We start from the raw sequence: 20,153 nt of genomic DNA, 5'->3' as shown, positions 1-20,153 counted from the left end.
GAGGAGAAAAAATTAAGGCAAATTCAAATTTATAATCTATTATCAACCTGTCATATGAATCATATTTCAGCATAAATCCAAGATTCCATAATATTTGTTCTCTCAAGTCACCAGAGGACTATTAAATTCAAGGTTTTTTTCCTTAGAACTTAAAGATATTAAAATATTTTACAGCCAGGTGCGGTGGCTCATGCCTGTAATCCCAGCACTTAGGGAGGCTGAGGTGGGCAGATCACTTGAGGTGAGGAGTTCGAGACCAGTCTAGACAACATGGTGAAACCACTCTCTACCATAAATACAAAATTAGTCAGGTGTGTGGTGGGCGCCTGTAATCCCAGTTCCTTGGGAGGCTGAGGCAGGAGAATCTCTTGAACCTGGGAGGCAGAGGATGCAGTGAGCTGAGATCGCACCACTGCACTCTAGCCTGAGTGACAGAGTGAGACTCCATCTCAAAAAATAAAAAAATTTTACAATTATAATATTTATTCGATAATATTTTATGAGTTTAAAATACATGACCAGAATAGAAACAATTTTAAAAAATAATTCAATCTCTCTAGTGAAAGATAACCATTCATAAATTCTGGAGCCTTTTCCTGACAATCTGTTATCCCAACTTAAAAACATTTACTGTTGCTTTTTCTTCTGATTATTCCTACAATAAAATAATCTAAAAAATAAGAAAATATCTTGTCACTTAGAACAGTAATTTTAGTATTTATTCTTGTTTTTCTCCCAATTTAACTACTTCAATAACTATTTATTGAGTATCTACTATACACCAGATACTGTGGTAGGCCCTGGGATGCAACTTAATTAAAACAGACACGGTCTCTGTTCTTATGAAGTTTATATGCCAGAATAGTAGACAAGCATTAAGCAAGTAATCACCTTAAAGAAAAAAAAAAAAGAAAAATTCCAACTGTGACAAGTGCTCTACCTAAATTAAGGCAGTCTGTATGGCTACATATTTTACTTTTCCAACTATATTATGAGCATTTTCCTATATTATTACATTCCTTGAAAACTTGATTGTTTATGGCTACATAACATTTTTCTTACGGACACTGCGTTGTATAAGCATTACAAATATGATTTACCTTAATTTGTTGCAAAAAGAAATGATACATTTACATCTCTATTTGAATATTGTCAAGGAGATACTAGAATAACTGATACATCTTCACAATTGTGACAACAATGATAAATCACTTTCATATGAATTTTTGAGTATATCTCTAAATAGTTCCTTATAACTGGATTCCTGAAGTAAAATTACTGGTCAGAGAGGTATAAAAAACATTAAAATATTTGAAATATACAGCCAAATTCTTATATAACTAAGTAACAAAATGATTTTTCTAGCAGTTAACCTTTATTATATAGTGCTTGCTACATAACAGCACCATTTTCAGGGTTTTACATTTTACTAACTCACAGTACCATTATGAGGTAGTTTCTATTATTATCCCCATTTTACAGGCAAGAAACTGAGACAGATTTAACAAATTGCCCAGTGTTACACAAGATTTGAGACTAGAAAGTCTGGCTCTAGAATCTTGCCCTGAACATTAATGCTGTAAAGTTTCTCAGATATAAAAATTCCTTTGATCCCTATCAGTTACTAGCATCACACAGCTGCCTGAGTGAAAAAAATATGTTAACTGGCTTTGTGATACCTAACCCTTGATCATTCAAGAACAGCAAAACAGTAGAAAATAAACAGCACCCCTTTTGTTCTTTACAGAGCCTTCATATTCTATATAGTAAGCATCCAGCTTTTTTTTTCTAATAATAAACACGCTCATTGGAGAAATTTTGAAAAATAAAAAAGTACTAAAAGAAGTTAAATCATACAATTTTGTTACCTAGACATAACCACTGTAAATATTTGGGTGTATTTCTCCATATCATTTTTTTCTATGCATCTATAAATACATGAAAATAAAAATAAAGGTCAGGCACAGTGGCTCACATCTGTAATCCCAGCACTTTGGGAGGCCGAGGCAGATGGATCACTCGAAGCAGGAGTTCAAGACCAGCCTGGCCAAAATGGTGAAATCTCATTTCTACCAAAAATACAAAAATTAGCAGGGCGTGGTGGTGTGCGCCTGCGGTCCCAGCTATTTAGGAGGATGAGGTGGGAGAATCATCTGAGCCTGAGAAGTCAAGGCTGCAATGAGTCATGATCACATCTTAGAACTCCAGCCTAGGCAACGGGAGAGAGACCCTATCTCAAAAAAAAAAAAGAAAAAAAAAAAAATTGGGACATTATATATACAATTTTCTTTTTAATTTCTGTAATGGGAACTTTTTTCCTACAGTTTTAAAGACTTATTTTGAGTAGTATAATATTTGACTGTATAGATGTACCATTATTTAATCATTCCCATATTGCTAGTCTGTTTCAATAATTTTTTGCTATAACAGATGCTTTGATGAGTGTCCTTATTATGTACGTCTCTGACTGTTGATTTCCTTATGATGACTACAAGCTCGGAGTCCTGAACCAAATAATATTTTTAAGGTTGTAGACATAAGCTGCCATTGTCCTGGAAGGCTGTGCTAACTAATCCTCTCATAAATAGCCTTTGCTTGAATTGAATCTTCTTAGTAAACAATGATGTCATTCCATTTCCCTTTTCCATCCAGTTTCTTTACTGAGTGTTAGAATTTCTGTTGTGATTCAACCACTGCTTGGACAAATATTTACTGAGTACTTACTTTACAGCAGGTTCTGTGCTAGACACTACAGAAATAATAATAGGCAAAAGGAGATCCTCATGTCCTCATGACTGGATAATTAACAAAACTGCTCTTGCTATGTTGCCCTACCCCTTTCCCACAGCCACCCCTCTATTCCAACAAATTTGTTTTATTAAAAATTTTAATTTCAAGGCTATTAAATTGAACGTCAAAGTACTGAAAAGTTAAAATATGGGAATTAAAAATTGCAACAGTGCTTACTTACCAGAAAGGCATTGGATAGGCAAAACGTTCTCTCAGGTCAACATTCATGAAAGGAACATATTCTATACCATTTATTTTTGATGTTGTCCTATCAAACACGAGAAAAAAAATCCTAAATGTTCGAGTTTACCTTAATTGCCAATCTTATTTCAACTCTTTAAAATTTAAATGACAAGGTATGCTACTATATTAAAATCAAACTGACAACCTCATGTTGTTGATATATCTTTGGACAATATTTTCATAAAACAATTGAATATCGGAAAATAATCAATTCAAACCAATAAGAATATTCTTTTAAGGCTAACACTCACAAGAAGACAAGACTATTCAAGAGGTAATGAAAGTGTGCTTGACACCAAGACACAAAACCAATTCTATCCTAAGCCTAAAGGGAGAAATAAATGGCTTAAGTTATTTTGGAATAAACAAAACATGACATTTACAATTCTGAAATAGATGCTCTTCACATTTTCTGGTTATGAGGATATGAAATGGGTAGTGGAGGAAGGAAGTGTCACAGATATCAGCTATGGTCTACTGACAAATTAAAGAAATAAGGTTTGTAGTAGCTTTGCATTCTCCTTGTTTTGTGTATATGCTTGTTTACCTATATTAACTATTTCCTTCTTGTATTTATTTCTCTCCCTTATTCTATTTACAAGAAGTTGCAGAGAGTAACTTCAGAATTTAGTCTTTAGGTAACAATAGTCAGGAAATCTGCAGACTACTTAATATAGTCAGGAATAGATTAAACGATTGTTGGGACTATGTACAGCCTTATTTTGGAAAGATGATGAAAACTTTTCACTCGCATGAAGGCTAGCTGCATTTTGTTAGGTGGAATACAGAGCTTTTTTGGTGTAGTATGGAATTTCAAACATGTGAAGGTAGCATATGGAAATGTTGGACTGTTATTAATTTAGTTTTTAGCTTCAAAACTATGCTTCTTTGTCCTGCATTGTTGTGTTGGTGCACAGGCAATTTTTCCTAGACAAAGGGACAGATTAACAGGAGTACAATTAAAATCTTCAGCAGGAAAGGAAAGAAGAATGCTCTCAGATGGCTGCTACCTAGGCAGAAGCCCTTTCAGCTCAATGTTAGAAAATAAAAAGATGAACACCTACGTGACTTACACAGCTCTAAGCAGACTGAACTTTCTGCAGTGCTCACTTTAAAAAAGCCACCTTGGCTCAGGGACTTACCCTATCTACACTGGTTCAGAGAGCAATCAAGAATTTCCACATTATTGTGTTTTACATTTCATTTTTTTTTGTACTGCTCCTTGTGGAGCAGGGCTACTCCATAGGCAGTGTGCCCAGAGTAGCCGTGTTTTACATTTTTAATATCCTCTGAGACTGCTTTCAGACACACTAAGCTGGCTGCCTAGACGAGGGGTTGGCAAATGTTTTCTGTAAAGAGCTATATGGTACATAGTTTAGGCTTTGCAATGAGGTTTCTGTCATATATTCTTTTTTTTTTTTTTGGTGCATGTAAAACCTTTTAAAGCAAAACTTTATACATACACATACAAACACACACATATATATGTATTTTTTTCTTTCTTTGAGACAGGATCTCCCTCTGTTGCCCACGCTGGAGTGCAGTGGCATGATCTCAGCTTTGCAATCTCCACCCCCTGGGCTCAAGTGATCCTCCCAAGTAGCTGGGACTACGGGCGCACACCATCACACCCAGCTATTTTTTGTATTTTTAGTAGAGATGGGGTTTCGGTATGTTGCCCAGGCTGGTCTTGAACTCCTGAGCTCAAGTGATCTGCTCCCTCTGCCTCCCAAAATGCTGGGATTGCAGGAGTAAGCTGCCAGCACACCACCTAGACTCCTATTTCAAAGTTACATCTTTCCCCCATTAGGGCTCTGGTTACAAAGTTCCTTAGATTAAGAGTGGTCTGCTACAGCACATTTTGCTCCTTAACCTCTAGTGGCTCAATTTCACAGAATGCTAGGATTTTCAGCAAAGTGTATTATGTCTAGCAAAAATGCTAATATGAAAATATATTGGAACTAAAGTTGGGCACATGGCTCACGCCTGTAATCCCAGCACTTTGGGAGGCTGAGGGAGGCGAATCACCTGAGGTCAGGAGTTCGACACCAGCCTGGCCAACATGATAAAACCCTGTCTCAAAAAAAAAATAAAAAATTAAAAAAAAAAAAAATAAATAAATAAAAATTAGTCAGGTGTGGTGGCACACACCTGTAGTCCCAACTACTTGGGAGGCTGAGGCAGGAGAATCACTTGAGCCCAGGAGGCAGAGGTTGCAGTGAGCCGAGATCACACCACTGCACTCCAGCCTGAACAACAGAGTGAGACTCCATCTCAAAAAATACAAATGAAAATAATAAAATATATCAGAACTAAAATTTTAACTATTTCAAGTTGTGACTACATGATGGTATAATTACATAATAATAGCACAATACACTATAGGAAAAATCTGAATACAATTCAGCAAACCTAATGAAAATAAAATTCTGCACTGACGTTAATAAAATCCTTCATTACAAATAATTGTAAACTTATTTACCTGAGTACTTCTATTTCTTCTGCTGTGTATCTCTGTCCTTGTGCATCACATGACTGTGGAGTTATGAATGACTGAGGTCTTTCGAGGAAGGGATTAGCTCCCAGGGGAAAATGTGCTCTCACTGGAGGTGGCTTTGGCTTAACATTTGTTGACCTGATTTTGCAAACTGGCTTGGTCAAAGGCTCACTCAGTGCTTCTGCTCTATAATAGAGAGGAACAAACAACTGTTCTAGCTTTTCTACTCACATTTAAGCTTTTCAGGACACAACATTTACTTGAAGAACCAGTCAAGCATCCCTAACGTAAAATTAGTACATAAAATTCTTACATACTAATCAACATTTCACCACTTCAGTTACTTCCAAAGAGAAGCATTTTTTACAAACAATATTCTACTGACAACATGAATTGAGCACTTATTATATAATCAGACACTATACAAGGTAAGGTAAGTGGTATAAAAGAATGTATAAAACAATCCCTACCCTTAAGGTACTCATAGTTTTGTAGGGAAAGACAGACAATTGCATCAAAAATAAAAGATGCGAGGATGAAAGTATTACATGCAAATCAAAGTACAACAGAAGTTATTCACTTAATGAATGGCCAAGTGGGGATGAGTTGGAGAAGGGTGCTCTGAACTGATGCTTGAGCTGCAGAGTTGTTCACCTGGGCAGTGAGGAAGCATTCTAAGTAGACAGAAGAACATGTACAAATGTGCAGAAGTATGAAACAGCATAATGAGTTAAAGTAATTTCTTTTTTAAATTTTTAATTTTTTTTTTGAGATGGAGTCTCACTCTGTTGCCTAGGCTGGAGTATAGTGGCACCATCTTGGCTCACTGCAACCTCTGCCTCCCAAGTCAAGCGATTCTCCTGCCTCAGCCTTCTGAGTAGCTGGGATTATAGGTGCCCACCACCACACCTGGCTAATTTTTGTATTTTTAGTAGAGACATGGTTTCGCCATGTTGGCCAGGCTGATCTCGAACACCTGACCTCAGGTGATTTGCCCACCTTGGCCTCCCAAAGTGCTGGGATTACATGCGTGAGCCACCGTGCCCAGCCAGGTAATTTCAAAAGAATGAATGTTGCCCCTGTGAGAAGTGCAAGTGAGAGGCAGCAGGAGATGAGACTAGAGAGGAAACCAGGGGCTGGATCACAGACAGCCTCACATGATATGCAACAGAATTTTGACTTTGTTCTGTCAAAGAACAAGCTAAAAAATAGAAGTTCTTAACCTGAGGTGCATATATGAGCTTCAGGATTCTTGAGAACACTCTGAAATTATATGCAAAAAAATTTCATATGCATTTTCCTAGAAAGCGGATCCGTAAGTTTCAAAAGATCCTCATAGGAGCCCATGGCTATCTCACCCACCCTTTGCTTAGGGTGCACTGGAGAATATTGGATGGGTTAGCCACACAGGTAATAAAGTCACTTATGATTCTGACAGGTGAAAGAAGTCAAGATAGAGAAGACAATTGTGTGTCAAGTGCTCATATCTTCATGAATCTGAGGAAACAAACTCAAGGTTAGTAGATGACAATGAAAAGGAGGGATGACTATTTTACTTCAGTTAAAAAAAGGAGGGCTTGGGGTGGTACAGTTATCTATCAGGTCAGAGCCTCAAAAGGAGACAATTCATGCTACAGGTATAAAAGCAATTTCCACCCTTTTATTTTTTGTGTGTCTACAACACTCTTTCAAGATATATAATTTGCTTACGCAAACTCATTCATTTTTTAGCAAGTATCTACTGAGCACATATTACATTATCAGGCACTCTGCTAGGTACTTGGTTACAACAGACACCTATTTAAAATGGACAAAAATCTCTGCCCTCATAGAGCTTAACAATTGGGGGATGAAGGTTGGAGGGGACACACACATTAACAACAAATATAATAAGCCAGTAAATCTCACAGATCTTAGAAAATAAGAGCTATGGGAAAAATACTATAATAGTCAGGTTGCAACTGCTGGTGGAGATTCAATTTTAAACAACGGTTAGGGCAGACTTCATTTAAAAGTTGACCTCTCAGCTAAGAGGTGAAAAAAGCTACAGACATTGTATAATTTGAGGTATGTACATGGCTGAAAGCAAGTTCATGCTCATGTTTTCTATTTTTAGCAGACATGGAAGGCTCTCTGGAAGTTCTCTTTGAAAGTCTGATATTACACAACAGAAAGGAGGTCCTCCATTTCAAATGTCACAGTTATTTCTCTTCTAAACTAAAACTAAAAACATTTATTGACTTATTTCTTGAGTTTAAAGCAGGGAACTAGAGAGAGGAGGTAAATTCACTAAGAGGTAGAAAGTAGATTTGTTTCAGATGACAGGTAAAAGATGGAGGTTTGTTACTATAACCTTTACAACACATTTAGATAAATCTATTTAAATAACACTAAGTGTCATCCATGGATTAGAACTTGAGTGATCAAACCCACCTGTCTAGTGCCTGTCGAGCCAACTGTTTCAGTTTATTTTGCAGGGCTTTATCAGCAGTTTCATAAGACTTAAGAAAAAGAGACAGACATTTTAAAGCATATTTTTCAATTTGCTTGATCTATATTTCTAAGCAAAAAATTTACAAGGCATATTACACTTGTTGAAATTGAGAATAAACAAAGATGACATTAATTTTCATCCTTAAAGGTATCATTTAAAAATGTGTTGAAAATCTGTCACTGAGGTGAACTTTAAAACGACTTAATGTGGACAAGTGCTAACTGGACCAGAACTGTTCGACCATAGTGCTATGGAAGGCTGAGTGGCAGGAACCTCAGAAGACTAGCACTTACTTACAGTCTCAAGGCACCTACAGAAATGAGGCCAGATGGTTTCTCTGAGCTTTTAAAAGACTCTGCCAAAAAGCCAGTCCTCTGAAAGACACTGGGGACACCAGTCTCAACTACTTTACCTCCTCCTCCTGTCAAATACACTGCTCTTTTATGCACTAGATGTCCCTTGAAGCTAAGAGTCCCAACCAAGGCTCAGCAGGGAGCAGTAAAAACCACTCAGCATACAGATTTTACACTGCAAATAAATAAGGCTCATCCAAACCACTAGCTTATTTTTCAAAAAGTGCATCAAACTGAAAAAAGGGGAAGTTTATTCTAAATTAATAGATTTGTGATAGTGAACTCTTTCTGTAAGTTTATCTTAGTTGTTAGAAAGGTTAAAATAGTTCTTGTAATTTAAGATTCAATACTGTCAAAATTTTAATAAGATGTAAAAACCCATTATTAACTTTCTACTCATCACCTTTTATTGAGGAGTAGTTTAGTTACATTTATAATAAATTTTTTTATTCTGTTAAAATTGTTTTATTCAAGGTGTTATGTAAAATTCACTAGCAAGAGATGTCTTCGTGTAACTCATCAAATGTAATCTGTAGCTATACATACTGTTTTCAGACACAGATCCACAGCTTCTGTGTACAATTCTATAGCATCTTCAACATTCTCTTTTTCATCTTCATCAAAAGCTTGTGTAACAAGGAAATGAGCACGCTCTAAGTCCAACTGATGCTTTGACTTCAAAGGATCAGCACTCTTTGACTGAACTAAAATAGAAAAAAAGCATACACAGAAGGAATATTATCTAAATACAGCCAGAAAACACACTATTTTCACTATTTAAGATATTCCTTACAAAACTGTAATTCTTCATTTAAAAAACTTAGCAAGGTTAAAAAAATCCTTAAAAAAGGACAAATTTCCTTCCTTCTTTTTTTTTTTTTTTTGAGACAGGATCTTGCTCTGTTGCCCAGGCTAGAATGCAGTGGCACAATCCACAGCTTACTGCAGCCTCTACCTCCTCGGGCTCAAGAGATTCTCCCACCTCAGCCTCTTGAGTAGCTGGGACTACAGGTGCATACCACCATGCCTGGCTAATTTTTCCCTCTCTTTTTTTTTTTTTTTTTTTTTTTTGTAGAGACGGAGTTTTGCCATGTTGCCCAGACTGGTCTTGAACTCCTAAGTTCAAGCAATCTGCTAGTTTTGGCCTCCCAAAGTGATGGGATTACAGGTGTGAGACACCGTGCCCAGCCTTCCTCCCTTCTCTTTTTAATCTTAAGGTCTAAGAAAAAAAATCTTCAATTGTTTATCACACAATAGACATCAGAGACAAAGAATATTAAAAAATACACTACTTATTTAAAAAATTCTTTCCTTGAATTTCTCTCTCCCACTGGCACTCTCTTCACTTAAAAATTAAAACATAAGAGTTCTCCTCATATGCTCCTCTACCTCAAAAAACAAAACAAAAATTTGGAAATTGTTAAATATTAAGAAACCTATTTTAAGGCAATTAAAACTTTTTTTCTATATAGACAAAACTGTGTAATACACTAGGCTCTGATGATAAAGTTCCTGGTTTTTCTATTTACCCTGAGCCTAGAATAAGTTATATATTTTCACTACTCTTTGCAATAATATTTTCATTTGTTTTTAATAAAAAAAACCGTATCTATAAGAAACATGCATCCAGAATATATAAAGATCTCTTACAACTCAACAATAAAGACAACCCAGTTAAAAAATGGGCAAAGGATCTGAACGGACATTTCTTCAAAGACGGCATTCGAAAGGTCAAATGGCACATAAGAAATTGCTGAACGTTAGTCATCAAAAAACGCAAAACACAACTACACTGAGATGACACCTTATGCCCACTAGGATGGCTGAAATAAAAAAGACAATAACAAGTGTCAGTGAGAATGTGAAGGATTTGGAACCCAGATACACTGCTGGTGGAACTGTAAAATGGTGTAGCTAATTGTAAAATGGCGTAGCCACTCTGAAAAAACAATTTGGCAGTTCTTAAGAAAGTTCAACATGGAGGTACATCCTATGACACAGCAGTTCCACTGCTGGGTGGAATTCCAGGATAACTGAGAAAACATGTCTATGCAAAAATCTATACATGAATTTATTTATGTTTTTTTTTGAGGCACAACCTCACTCTGTCACCCAGACTGGAGTGCAGTGGTGCCATCTTGGCTCACCGCAACCTCCACTTCCTAGATTTTCAAGCAATTCTTGTGCCTCAGCCTCCCAAGTAGTTGGGATTACATGCGTGCACCACCACGCCCGGCTAATTTTTGTATTTTTAGCAGATATGGGGTTTCACCCTGTTGGTCAGGCTAGTCTCAAACTGCTGGCCTCACCTGATCTGTCTGCCTCGGCCTCCCAAAGTGCTGGGATTACAGGCATGAGCCACTGCATGCACATGAATGTTCTTAACTGCACTATTTACAATAGCCAAAAGGTGTTAACAACCCAAAAGTCTCCAAGAACTAATGAATGGATAAAAAAAGTAGCATATCAATACAATGAAATATTTCTCAGCCATAAAAAGCAATGAAGTATTGATACAACCTACAACATGGATAAATCTGGCAAACACTAAACTCAGTGAAAGAAGCCAGATGGCAAAAGGACCATACATTGGATGATTCCATTTGTATGAAATATCCAGCATAGGCAAATCCATAGAAACAGCAAGATTAGTGTTGACTAGGGGAAGGGCGGAATGCGGACTGACTGTTAACGGTTAAGAGGTTTCTCTTGGGGTGATGAAAACATACTAAAATGAGATAGTGGGGATGACTGCACAACTCTGGGAATAGGCTAAAAACACCTGAATTATATACTTTAAGAGGGTGAATTTTATGGTATGGAAATTATATCTTGCTAAACTTGCTATTTAAGAAAAGTCTGAGATTTTGTTAGTTCTTTAAAGGTACATGCTGTTTTTTTTTTTTTTTTTTTTTTTTAAGATACACGGTCTTACTAGGTTGCCCAGGCTGGCCTTAAACTCTTAAACTCCTGGGCTCAAGTGACCCTTCTACCTTAGCTTTCCAAGTAGCTGGAACTACAGGCACTCACCACTGTGCCCAGTTTGTGCTGATGTTTTCAAAATTTTAGCCTTCTTAAATGCCTCTTTGAAGTATATACTAATTCCATTCATGAAAAAGATACCAAAGCTCAAAAATGTTGAAATATCTATCCCAGTGTTTCTCAGCCTGGCATTACTGACATTTTGGGCTGGATAATTCTTTGTTGTGCGAGACTTTTTAGCAACATCCCTGGCCTCTACCCAACTAAATCCCAGAAGCATATTCCTTGCCATCCAGCAGCGTGAAAACCAAAAACTTCTCCAGAAATTGCCAAATGTCCCCTGGGGGGCACATCGCTTCCTACTGAGGAGCACTGATCTGGTCTAAGATTTCACAGCTACAAGTGAAAGGGTAGAGACTTAACTTGCATCTTTTAATTCCAACTCTTGAACTCTGTACTACGATGGTTAATTTTACTTTTTATTTTTCGAGACAGGGTCTTACTCTGTCATCCAGGCTGAGTGCAGTGGTGCAATCACGGGTCAGTGCAGCCTTGACCTCCTGGGCTCAAGCAGTCTTCCTGCCTCAGCCTTTGAGGAGCTGGGACTATGGGCACACACCACCAAGCTCAGCTAATTTTTGATTTGTTGTAGGGATGAGGTCTATGTTGCCTAGGCTGATCTTGAACTCCTAGATTCAAGTGATTCTCCTGCCTCAGCTTCCCAAACTGTTGTGATTACAGGCATGAGCCACTGTGCCGGCCTACACTAGTTAATTTTAAATTATGTTTAAAATTACGGGGAAACTATCTTTCCCCACCCCAAAATCAACTCTCTCTTAGGAGTCTCTTAACTGTCAGCAGACTACCTTGTTTTAAAACTTAGGGCTCCTAACAGGATTTTTATTTGAAAAAGGACTTTTCTGCTTAAAATAATAATTAAATAAGAAAATCCTTTAATTGTCTAGAGATTATACTCCATTTCTTCAACAAAAGCAGAAAGAAGTTAGTAAAACAAGCTATGTTATGTTTTAAAAGTCCTTTTTAAGGCCAGGCACGGTGGCTCACGCCAGTAATCCCAGCCCTTTGGGAAGCTGAGGTGGGTGGCTCATGAGGTCAGATCGAGACCATCCTGGCTAACATGGTGAAACCCTATCTTCACTAAAAACACAAAAAATTAGCTGGGTGTGGTGGCAGGCACCTGTAGTCCCAGCTACTGGGGAGGCTGAGGCAGGAGAGCAGCATGAACCCTGGAGGCGGAACTTGGCAGTGAGCTGAGATCGCACCACTGCACTCCAGCCTGGGTGACAGAGCGACACTCCATCTCAAAAAAAAAAAAAACAAACAAACTCCTTTTTGAACTTTATTTCACTGGCAAGTCTTTATTCTTCAAAAGATTGGGGTGTCTCATTTGATGCCTGAATATCACATATATATCAATGTTCAGAATTTATTTCCCAAAAATCACATGTAAGGTTTTAGGCTTAGCTGTATTTAATACAAAGTAAGAATAACTTTTAAAATTCCTTAGAAAAAAATGATTCATATTTATTTTTTCCAATTGTCACAAGGATTTCAAGGGTTTAAAGAGCAATCTTACTGGAATCAAGAGCCTACGGCATAAATGCGGTTGACTGTGTGTACACACGGAAGAGAAAGATGGAAATACACCTTTGGCTGCCAGAGATTCTACTCCTGGAATAATATCACCATATGATCTCCCCTTTCTAGAGCATTCTGCTTTAACATTTAGTCTAGCATGCTTCAGAAAGGGGTTTCCATGATAGTGCAATGTTGACACTGTTCTCTCTCCACACCTGACGAAGGTCCTCCTGAGGGCATGGACTGTCACTCATCTATTACCCTGTACTTACCATATAGCCAAAACATGTATTCAATACATAGTTGCTGAAATGAAGAAAACTATATATGAAAAAACAGGGAGATCATGGAAGTAAACATGAAAGACTACCTTCCCTACTTCAAAGATAATTTTATTTGAAAACACTGGTTATGAAACAAAGTTCCTAAATATTGGGCAGTTAAATTTAAGAACTTCATTTACTTGGCTGGGAAAAGAAAGTTCCTTTGAATTTTGTATGATATTTTGAATACATGAATCAATACTTTGTTTCCAGTGATGTTCCAATAACACAGGCAGTATACTTTTCAATACATGCAATTTCTGGGCACTGTATTAAAGTAAACTACCTTGTTTTTAAGGGAACTGTTGTAACAAGGAATCCAGTGATTAAATCTACTTTATCCCAATGATGTTGTTGTAATTGCTCATATCTACTCAGAATGAGAGCTAAAAAGTAGCACAAAGTCCATAAGAATAAATATTCTTCTGCTTGTGGCTTTATCATGCAGCAACAGAAAAAGAGGGTTAAAAAGAGTCCCTAGAGAAATCAATGTATTTGTAAATACAATGTCAACATCAGTTACCTCTAACAAAACTGTGACCATTGAGACTATGTATATTTCTATTATTGTACCTGTTGTGCTGTTTACAAAAATAAATACAAGTAGTTCCAAGTCTCTGCTTACATGTGACTTTTCCAAAATATGGTTTAAAAGAGTTTAGCAAAGGTTTGAAAGTAGAAGACACCGACAGAGAAGACACTGTGAACCTACTGCTGAAGTCCGTAAACACTGAAGAGGAACGGTCACTTAATTTTATAAGGAAGAGACAGGTGACAGACGTTTTAAAAGCAGACTTTAACTGAATTCTAATCCTAACTTTGCCAATGATAAATTGTTTGAACATAGGTAATTCACCATCTCTGCACTCTGGGAAATTAGGAAACTGGACTATATTATCTGTAAGGTTCCTCTTCAAAGATCTATGACTTATTTCTAAATGATTTTTAAAGAGGTGATTACCAAAAGTGGAGTAAGCAGCAACAGAGTGAGCATCAAGATTCAAAGGTAAAAATGAAGAGAAACAAACATAGGGGGAAAGACATGACGGGAGAAAAGAAAAAAATAGAGTGACAATTTCAGTAGTCCTTTACTAACCTGCAGAATGTAGAGCTTGAACTCTTTCCAGATACTCAGTTATTTTTTCTTGAATATTTTCTAGGCTTGATCCCGCCATCTCAGCATAAATTAAGGCTTGTGCAGCTTCCTAAAAATGAAAGAATTCAAAGGAATGCAATAGATGTATAACTTGAATTTTCTTTACCACATTCTCATTCAATATTGGTTTCCATGAATGACAAAACAAGAATGTCTTTAAAATATTAACAGTAATTTTTTTCATAAAGTAGTTATACAATCTTCCAATGTTTTCTTCAGTATTCAATGTTCTCAATTTTCTTTCTCTTTTCTTTTTTGAGACAGAGTTTCGCTCTGTCACCCAGGCTGGAGTGCAGTGGCGCAATCTCGGCTCACTGCAACCGCCGCCTCCCAGATTCAAGTGATTCTTGTGCCTCAGCCTCCCGAGTAGCTGGGACTATAGGTGTACACCAGTACATCTGGCTAATTTTTGTATTTTTAGTGGAGATTGGATTCTGCCATGTTGGCCAGGCTGGTCCTGAACTCCTGGCCTCAAGTGATCTGCCCAACTCGGCCTCCCAAAGTGCTGGGATTACAGGCATAAGCCACCACACCTGGTCCAAATGATACTTTTTTTTTTTTTTTGCTTTTTCAAAGATGGAGTCAGAATTAGGTGCTAAAAGTCACAGGGCACGTCCAAACAGGAACTTGAACCCTGAACCCTCACATTAAAAGTCTGATGCTCTACCGAAGGAGCTATCCAGGCTCTCTCTCAATTTTAACCTGTCATTGAAAATTTATGAATTCACGCATGAGGAACTGATTATAAACACTTCTTTAGAATAGCTGTAGTTTACATGTTTTGTTTTCTTTTCCTTATGCAACAGATCAGATTTAAAACCATATACCTTGAAAATGTGAACTGATTGCAAGTAATTCACACCCAAAAAAATGTGAATTGAGCATTCAAAGCACTAAAACGAGTAATAACTGCTAAAACAAAATTACCAAGAAAACATTACAAGAGATTATAAAGGTTAAATATCTCACAGTAAAACAGTTTTCTCCACAGAAAATACTGACAAAAGATGACACATTTTAAAGCAGATTTTAGTTGTGTAAATTAAACTTATTTTAATTAAGAAAATCTGGATTCTTCCAGTTATTCCATAACTTCCATAGCCAGTTACGCTACGGCTAGAAGGAGGTGTTTCCATTCTCATCACCTTTCCAGGAAGGTTATCAATGCTACCACTTAAAAAAGTAAAGAGAAATTTCTACAAGTAACAGCACCTTCTCTGCAGTAACCCAAGCATGTACACTTCATGGGTCATCATGCCTGTTTCCAAAGATGTCATCTACTGAACATCACTTTTTGAATACAATTATTTGAGCAGCAGTTGTTTAACTGAACCTAACAAAATTAAGACAAGTGTAGTTTTCAGCCTGGGTAACATGGTGAAACCCTGTCTCTACAAAGTAGTCCCAGCTACTCAGGGAGCTGAGGTGGGAGGTGGAGGCTGCAGTGAGCTGTGATCGGGCCACTGCACTCCAGCCTGGTTGACAGAGTAAGACACTGTCAAAAAAAAAAAAAAAAAAAAAAAACAAGGAAAGAAGGAAGGAAGAAAAAATACAGTTTTAACCACAATGAAAATTCAGCCTAAAGGCAGTAGGGTAGAAAAGATATGACTTCCTCAGATTCTGTAACTCAGATATTTCAGAGGATGAAAGTATAACTTTACATGTAAACATTAAATATATCTTAAATACTATCATTATCTAAATACATTATAGCTATACTTAAATCCAATAAATGGAATGTTTTTGATACACGTAAATTATATAAGTATATAATACACATACATTGCCCCTTCAGTTACCTTGTATGTGATTAATTTCCAAATAATTATTTTGCTTTAAAAAAAAAAAAAAAAGGCTTTTACTTAGGAGTCTGAGGCAGGAGGACTGCTTGAGTCCAGGAGTTCAAGACTAACTGGGCAACATAGTGAAATCTCCATTTCTGGAAAAAAAAAAAAAATAATGAGCCTGGTATGGTGGTGCACACCTGTGGTCCCAGCTCCTCAGGAGGCTAAGCATAGAGGATTGCTTTAGCCCAGGAATGGGCTAAAGTGAGCTATGATCTCACCACTGCCCGCCAGCGTGGGTGACAGAATGAGACCCTGTCTTAAAAAAAAAAATAAAGCCAATTAAAAAAATTGCTGGTGCCAATTTTACTCATTTCATTTATATTCAAAAGTGACAAGAAAGAAATAGCTTATAGAAAGGACCGGGCAGAAAACACTAAATACTAAACTGATGAAGCTTATATAAATAATTTCTAGAAGTACAAACACTTTTTTTGGCTTTCTCAAGGATGAAAACTTCTTCCTAAGTGACATATATGTAAGCCTATAGGAAAACAAGGGGCAGTGCACAGTAGTTTCTTTTGCTTTATTAAGATCTGTTCTTATATAGCACTATTTTAACCTGTTATTTGTCAAAGCTATTTCACAAAACACACACAATTTTTCTCTTAAACAATGCCTTGTGAAATTGTCAAAAAAGTCTAAAATGCACCAAATTCTGAAATGCACCAAAACTCTCTAAATATAAAGATTATAATAGAGACCTACTGTTAGATACATCAGAGTGACCAGAGTTCACAAAATTTGTACATTTCAAAATAGCTAGATTAATTCAAATGTTCCTAGCATAAATATTAAAGTATAATATTCAGTAATAATTGCTGCACAGTTCAGCTGTGAAGTAGTTAAGGTGATGGCTATCTCAAGTATGCTGATTTATCTTAAAAATTATATTAATGTATTAAATTACCACATGTACCCTGAAACTATGTACATTACATATTAATAAAAAAAGAAAAAAATAGGCCAGGGGCAGTGGCTCACGCCTATAATCCCAGCACTTTGGGAGGCCGAGGCCAGCGGATCACCTGAGGTCAGGAGTTCCAGATCAGCCTGACCAACATGGAGAAACTCGGTCTCTACTAAAAACACAAAATTAGCCGGGCGTGGTGGTGCATGCCTTTAATCCCAGTTACTCAGGACGCTGAGGCAGGAGAATCGCTTGAACCCGGTAGGTGGAGGTTGCAGTGAGTCGAGATTGTGCTATTGCACTCCTGCCTGAGCAACAAGAGCAAAGCTCTGTCTCAAAAAAAAGGAAAAAATAGATTATAAAATGAAAGCAACAAAATATTAATCTGAAACAAACCACACTTTATTGATAGCACATACACTTGTGGAAAAAATTACTAGTATTGTACAGTATTATCAAAGTCTGATATGCTTTCTAAAAGAAAAAGTGACAATATCATGAGGACACAGCTCCCTCCAAATCTAGCTAGAGCTGGAGGGGTACACTTGCAAATCCTCAGAATTGGAGAGAAAAGAGTGGACTGTAGAAGCTCATACCCTTTGATGTAGCAATTCTGTCCCCGGTAATTTATCCAAAAGAAAATTTAGGCAAAAATTTGCACTAGTCATAAGAATTAATCATAAGGATATGAACTACGTCGTTACTTATGATGTTGAAAAAACACAATGAACTGAATGCCCAAGAGTCTGTAAATGAATTATAGTAAACTGGACAGGCATGGAGGCTCACGCCTGTAATCCCAGCATTTTGGGAGACTAAGGCGGGAAGATCGCTTGAGCCAGGAGTTCAAAACCAGCCTGGGCAACACAGCGAGACTCCATTTCTACAAAAAAAAAAAAAAAAATTAGCCAGGTGTGGTTGTATCCACCTGTAGTCCCACTAATTGGGAGACTGAGGCAGGAGGATTTGTTGAGCTTTGCAGTATGAGGCTGCAAAGAGCTATGATTACTGGGCCACTGCCCTCCAGCCTTGGCGACAGGGCAAGACCCTGTTTCTTAAAAAAATAAAATATGGTACACCCACATAATGAACTACTGTGTAGTTATTACTAAAAACAGTATAAACCAGTTTGTAAAAAAAAAAAAAAAGTATATACACATATGCAAAAAAAAAAAAAACACAAAACACAAAAATATACAGTCACACACCAAATAACATTTCAGTCAACAACAGACTGAATATATGATAGTGGTCCCATAAGATTATAATGGAGTTGAAAAATTCCCACTGCCTGGTCATGTCATAGCGGTCATAACGTCATAGCACAACACTTTACTCAGATGTTTGTGGTGATGCTGGTATAAACAAACCTACTGGGGTGCCAGTAGTGTAAAAGTCTACCACATACAATTATGTAGAGTACGTAATACTTGATAATCAACAATTATGTTACTGGTTTACGTATTTACTATGCTATACTATGTATTGTTAGTGTACTCCTATTATTAAAAAAGTTAACTATAGAACAGTCTCTGGCATGTCCTTCAGGAGATATTTCAGGAGACACCGTTATCATAGGAGATGACAGTTTCATTCCTGTTATTGTCCCCGAAGATCTCACAGTGGGACAAGATTGGAGATGGAAGACAGTAGTAATATTGATGATCCTGACCCGGTGTATGCCTAGGCTAACGTGTACCTTAGTTTTTAACTAAGTTTTTTAAAGAGTTTTAAAAAAAATGAAACAAAAAACTTACCAAATAAAGATATAAAGAAAGTATGTTTCTGTAGCTGTACAATAAGTTCGTTTTAAGCTATTACAAGAGTTAAAAAGAAAATTCAAAGGTTTATGAAGTAAAAGGGTTACAGTAAACTAACGTTAATTTTTTATTGAAGAAAAAAATTTAAAAAATTTAGCGTAGCCTAAGGGTACACTGCTTACAAAGTCCACAGTAGAGTGGAGCAGTGAGTGCCCTAGGCCTTCATATTCATTCACCACTACTCACCAACTCAGAGCAACTTCCAGTCCTGCAAGCTCCTTTCGTGGGTAAGTGCCCCACAACTGGTGTAGTATTTTTATCTTTTATGCTGCATGTTTACTGTACCTTTTCTATGTTTAGATGCACAAATACTTACCATTGCGTGTAACTGCACACACCATTGAGTACAGCAACATGCTGCGCAGGCCTGTAACCCAGGAGCAACAGGCTATGCCATACAGCCTAGGTATGGAGGAGGCTGTACCATTCAGGATGGTGTAAGCGCATTCTATGGTGTTCGCACTGAACAAAACGGCCTAAGAACACATTTCTCAGAAAACATCAGATCGCTAAGGACGCAAGACTGTATATCAAATGCTATGATAGATGGTTTTTATTCTTTTTAAGTTTATTTAACGAGCATGCATTATTTTGATATATATCACAGGCCATTTCCCGCTACCTGTAAATCAAAGCCACGTGACAGCAAGAATTGGCTACTAACGACCCACATCTAACACCTGCCCCCCAAGGCGGTTCAACCGTGGGCATCTGCCAGTAAGGGCTACAGCTGGAGAAGCGGTGTCTGCAAGCCGCGACCCAGCCCCCCCGACCCCGCAGCCTCAGCGTGGGCCTCTGCAGTCCGGCTCGCCGCTCCCAACAAGAGGAGGGCCGGGAAGCGAATGAGGGAAAAGGAAAGCCGGGACCGCTCCCTCGGCACCTGGACCCCGCCCCTCGGCCGCAGGCCCAAGCCGGACTCCGACTGAGCAACTCCGACCAAAGCAGCGGGCCCGGCCCTACCTTGTAGTAAAACACCGCCTCGGAGTAGCGGCCTTCGTGGTCACGCTGCACCGCCAGACGGGCGAACTGCACGGCGTCCCGCTCCAGCGCCGTGGCGTCCATGGCGCAGAGGCCCCGCGCCGGGGCCGGGAACGAGGCCCTGACGCAGGACGGCTCTTCGCGGACTGCTGCGGCCCGGCGGC

General features: G+C 37.9%; 1 protein-coding gene across 1 annotated transcript in view; it reads right to left on the bottom strand.

The window, feature by feature from the left end:
• The window catches only part of CAPN7 (calpain 7), a 46,619-nt gene extending 26,466 nt beyond the window's left edge, over positions 1-20,153 (bottom strand). The window contains exons 1-6 of the mRNA XM_011933685.1: positions 19,972-20,153; positions 14,378-14,486; positions 8,924-9,081; positions 7,964-8,031; positions 5,516-5,716; positions 2,972-3,058 (exon numbers count right to left, since the gene is read on the bottom strand). Of these exons, the coding sequence (XP_011789075.1) occupies positions 2,972-3,058; positions 5,516-5,716; positions 7,964-8,031; positions 8,924-9,081; positions 14,378-14,486; positions 19,972-20,073 (725 nt within the window). The 5' untranslated portion in view covers positions 20,074-20,153. The remainder of the gene's footprint in view (positions 1-2,971; positions 3,059-5,515; positions 5,717-7,963; positions 8,032-8,923; positions 9,082-14,377; positions 14,487-19,971) is intronic.

This window comes from Colobus angolensis, unplaced genomic scaffold (genome assembly GCF_000951035.1).
Source record: "Colobus angolensis palliatus isolate OR3802 unplaced genomic scaffold, Cang.pa_1.0 Scaffold129, whole genome shotgun sequence".
Taxonomy (NCBI): Eukaryota; Metazoa; Chordata; class Mammalia; order Primates; family Cercopithecidae; genus Colobus; species Colobus angolensis.
Note: the sequence above shows the minus strand (reverse complement) of the source record. Positions and strands in the feature narration are given on the sequence as shown.